Here is a 4,829-nt window from a genome sequence, read left to right on the forward strand (position 1 = left end):
GCAAGCATCGATGCCCAGCCTCAGGCTGATTCACACGGAAAGAAGCGGCTAGCCTGGAGCTGGAGGGTTCCTGTCCAAAGCATCCAGTTCTTGCATGCGTTGGCCGTCTCCGGCTGCAAGCAAAGCAAGCAAGCTGCGCCAGTCCAAGCAAGGAATCGAGCGCCCGAGTTCCGTCTGTTTGTTTTGTTGCCTTATAAATTGAGGTGCACACCATAATAAACTAGATGACCGGGATAAACGATTACTGTATCCTATCGCTCTCCGTCTTTCTTTATTTCCCGCCACAGCCACCATCGAGCTGCCGCCGTTGAGCGGGGCCGTGCGTAAGGGCGCTGCCGCTGAGGGATCGTGGAGACTGCGTCGTCTGCGCCGACTTGCCGAACTACCCTCCCACCACTCAACACAGGTACCGTAAGTCATCGTCATCTCTACTTGTCCACTTGCTTGCAGTCACACAAACTTTACCACTTGGCTGGGACATTTCAATTCACCCCTAGTAGCTCAGGCACCTTGTTTATCAAGAAACACAACTATATTTTTTTTCATTTTGCGGGGTATCAAGAAACACAACTTGACCACTTGAGACATTAATTGCAAGGACACACAACGGGAATGTTAGTAGTTTTGTAGTTTCAAATAACTATGGAAATGATGAATGGGAACATAGTGACATACTAGTTGAGAACTCGCAATAATTGTGTAAATGCAATGCACGTTCATATTAGACAAAATATTAATTGCATTGCACATTAATACTCCCTCTGTTCATAAATATATGATGTTTTAGATATTTCAATATGGACTACATACGAAATGAAATAAGTGAAGAAACACAATAAAAGTAGGTGCCTATATATAGGACAAATGTTTCCTACCACCTAGGGGTAGTTACCCTCATGTGAATTTTGTATGTATATCCGATTCACTGAAAAGTTAGATCTTGGATTTGTGAACGGAGGGAGTATAAATTGCATGTTAATATTAAGTGGTAGGCATGATATTAATTAGTGAAGGTTGTTACATATGTTTAGTGCTAAACATGTTTAACGCTAAACCTCAGAGCGATGTAGACCGGGGGGTAGATGCGGTCAAACGAGTGAGATTTGTTGGATCTCCGCAAATCGCACTTTTTATATTGGTATAGATATGGATGAACCAAGAAGGAAATCCATAAAAGCCACACAAGTTTTCCAAACATTAAAACAACAAATTATAGGGAATGCTATGTTTGGAATGTAATATGCAAAGTTCGAACCAAATTTGGTTTAAGATATTAACAAAAGTAAAAAATAAAGTACTTCCTAATTATTTGAACTAAAATTAGATCATTTACAAAAAAAAAGTTACGGTTTTGCATTGCTAATTTGAGTTTGTTGTATCACTGCCTCATGGGTATCAAAGGAGCTATGCCCATTTTACATTGATTTAAGTTCTCAAACTATTAAAATGAACATGAGTTACAATACATTATTATGGACAATACTTACAGAAACGTGCCTTCTTCTGTCTTTAAATTTATACTTATTCTGCCATATGTTCTTAAAATAAATAATAGTGTTAGGGTATAGATTTTTATTGCCTGTGAATTACTAATCTTGTAATATAGTATTGACTGAAGCATGATTTGCATTCCATATTTCTAAAATATAATATTGATAATAATAATAGTAAAAAGTTTGTTCAAAAATAATAAAAGTAAAGTGTACAAAAATATTTCAATTGTGTCTTTCATATACACACAGATAATACATACATACAAATGAAAGTTGTCCAAATATATACCTATCTGGATAAAACATCAAATACAATTTCAACTTTGACTAAAACATTTTGCTGGATTTATAATCTAAAATTTTGAAGCGTTACATAAAGTTCAGAATTCCATCCTTAAACATATGAAACATAAATTAAAATTCTGATTAACATCACACCAAGCACTTCATTATTTATATTTATTTTCAGATTCAATAAATAAAAATTGTGGGTCTATTTTTCCAACAACAAGTCAACTTTTAAAAAAAGAAATAACTTCGCTATAGTATCTTCCATTAATTTGGGTCTATAGCCATGATTGATGACTAATTAAGTTCAATATTTTTCTAGGTCGATCAGCTTGGAGGATGTTGGGAAGCTGTGGACGGAATGGGGGATCCATGGCTTGATTCTTGTAAGCTTTGGCCTGCAAGTGTTCCTCTTCTTCGCCGCAGGCCTACGCAGGCGTAGCACGTCACGCATCCTCATTTCACTCCTCTGGCTGGCCTACATGTCCGCCGATTCTGTAGCCATTTTCATCCTAGGCCATCTTTCTGTCCATGCAAGCGGGCCACGCCACCAACTCCTTTTCTTGTGGGCACCCTTCGTGCTCCTTCACCTAGGCGGACAACAAACCATCACTGCCTTCTCCATGAAGGACAATGAGCTGTGGAGGCGCCACCTGTTGGGATTAGTCACCCAAGTAGTGGTGGCCGGCTATGTCGTCACCAGGCCGTCTTGGGCGGATAAGCGGCTCCTGGCTGCCATGATGCTTTTGTTCATCTCTGGGTGCTTGAGGTACGGTGGACGTACCTTGTGCCTTTACAGAGCCAGCCCAGCGAAGCTCAAGGAATTTTCATTGGATGCCTTGAGGAGCTACGTGCCAAAGGTTGAAAAAGATGGCGAAGCTACTAGAAGTGGATCTTTTTCTTCGGATGGCTATTATGAAGATACGATTCATAAGATGCTTATAGCCCATAGGAGGGACCGTCCATATCATGACTCAATCTCGTCGAGTACTGCAGCACTCGTATCTGATACTCCACTGAGTGGTCCCCCTGCTGCTGAAGTTTCGCCTGACATCATATTGCACAAGCTCCAAGTGTTCAAAGACAATGCAGTCCGAACCAGGGCCTACTATTACATTGGCGATCTGCTCGTTCATATATACCAACGCCTCTACACCAAGGCTCCGCTTCATTCTTTGTTGCGTCACAAGCTTTTTGTTATCTTTCCCTTCGAGATGAACGAATCACGACCCGGTCGTCTTAGTATAGCTATTCTATTTCATCTATCCTTTTCCTGCCTGCTTGTTATCTTCCCCATTATTTCAACCTCGGCAACACTGGTGCTCGTTGCGGTTGCCCAAAAGAGCCAACTCTATAGTCAAGCCGATGTTATTGTGTCCTACATATTGCTCATAGGGGCCCTGGCCCTAGATGTAGCATCTGTCTTTGCAATGAGTGAAGAGGCCTGCTATTTGATTCGGAGTCTAGCCAGGGGTATTCTTCATCCTTGGGGTGCAAGACAGTACTGGTCTGAGATGGTAAGGCAGTACAATATGATCAACAGCCTGACCAAAAAAGATGCGACAAAAATCATGCCATTTGTGGCTCAGTGGATCAGTAAGCGTCTAGATGACAAGACAGTAACTCACATCCCCATAAATGATAACCTCAAGAGGTTTGTCCTCGACAAATTGTTGGAATTTGGGACAAGGCAAGAAGACTGGAACTTTGCCAGCTTCCATGGTCAATTAGCACTTCGAGACTGGAGCCATTGGCCATCATCTACAAGGGCCGAAACATATATATACAAGAGCATCCATGGTGAGGACTTCCCAACAACTGTGTTGATCTGGCACATTGCAACAGACATATTATACCTCCAAGACGACACCAACAGTACTAATTCTGATCAGCAAACGAAGAAGGTGAGCAGAGAGCTATCAAACTACATCATGTACCTCGTCTTCAAGTGTGGTGTGATGCTTACAAACACCACCGAGCTCCAACACAACAATGCTCTTAAGACCATGGAGGCTCATCGAGGTCTAGATGAGCAGGATGCCATGGAGAAGGTATTTCTAGAGAACCGAGTTCAGATGAGTACACCGAAAACTCTCATTTCTCCAGTGTTGCCTCGTGCATGCAAGGTGGCCCAGGAGCTCATTCACATCCATCGAGAAGTTGGTTGTTGGGACCTCATTGCCGCAGTTTGGTTGGAGATGATTTGCTATATTGCGCCTCGTTGCGGAGGTGCTTTCCACTCTGAGCATCTAGCCACCGGTGGAGAGTTAATTACACATGTCCTCCTCATGCAACTTCTAGGTCCTTTCCTAAAACTGCAAGGTATATCAGAAAATGATGTTTTGATCCCAAGCGAGAGTGTGCCACCTATCTTAGCCGTGGAAAAGTCTAGATTAGCAATAGATGTTATGTTCACTATGGTATATGGGGCAACAAATGTGGTACTATATGTTAATTATTTGGTATTTTTGGAAAGGGAGTGACTAATGAACATACGGCTGTTTTTAAATTGGTGTCAGGCCGTTTTTTGTTCCAGTGGATGATTAACACGTATCTGAGTATATACTCTGTCTAAAAACTCATCAGTACAGAAAAACGTCTGTTTCTTTTCCTGCGTCAGGTCGAAAATCTGCCCAAGCCTCTTGGGCTCCTTCAATGATTTACGCAAAAAAGAACCTGCCCTTGAAACGGGCCGCCAAGCGGACCCATTAATACAAAAGCGCGAAGTCTGACTAACAAAAAGAATCCACGCTGCCCACCGGCATTTCCTATTTAGCGCCCGTTAATGTGTATTCTTCTAATGGGCGCCTGCAGCAGCTTTAGCTGGGCTTGGCCCATTTCGCTCGCTTCGCTGTCGCATATACAAATCACAAAAATTTCGCATAAGCTGGGAATCAAACCAAAGACTTGCTGATTAACAGTGCACAGTGGTAACCACCCCGCCACAGTAACTTGATGCTCATAGTTTCATCACTTGTTTACCTTATCATCTTTCCTTTCACTTTTTATATTTTTTGTTTTTCATTTTTCTGTTTAATTTTTTCCCTC

At 41.8% G+C, this 4,829-nt stretch overlaps 1 protein-coding gene across 1 annotated transcript; it reads left to right on the forward strand.

The window, feature by feature from the left end:
* Nucleotides 1-244: 244 nt before the first annotated feature.
* LOC123133764 (uncharacterized) lies at nucleotides 245-4,274 on the forward strand. Its single transcript, XM_044553172.1, has 2 exons — nucleotides 245-406; nucleotides 2,104-4,274. The coding sequence occupies exon 2, from the start codon at nucleotides 2,264-2,266 to the stop codon at nucleotides 4,262-4,264; it is 2,001 nt and encodes a 666-aa protein (XP_044409107.1). The 5' UTR covers nucleotides 245-406; nucleotides 2,104-2,263; the 3' UTR covers nucleotides 4,265-4,274.
* Nucleotides 4,275-4,829: the final 555 nt, after the last annotated feature.

The sequence above is a fragment of the Triticum aestivum genome, chromosome 6B (assembly GCF_018294505.1).
Source record: "Triticum aestivum cultivar Chinese Spring chromosome 6B, IWGSC CS RefSeq v2.1, whole genome shotgun sequence".
Lineage (NCBI taxonomy): Eukaryota > Viridiplantae > Streptophyta > Magnoliopsida > Poales > Poaceae > Triticum > Triticum aestivum.

Coding starts and splice junctions, on each gene's coding strand:
- LOC123133764 (XM_044553172.1), top strand. CDS start 2,264: ATGTCCGCCGATTCTGTAGCCATTTTCATCCTAGGCCATCTTTCTGTC.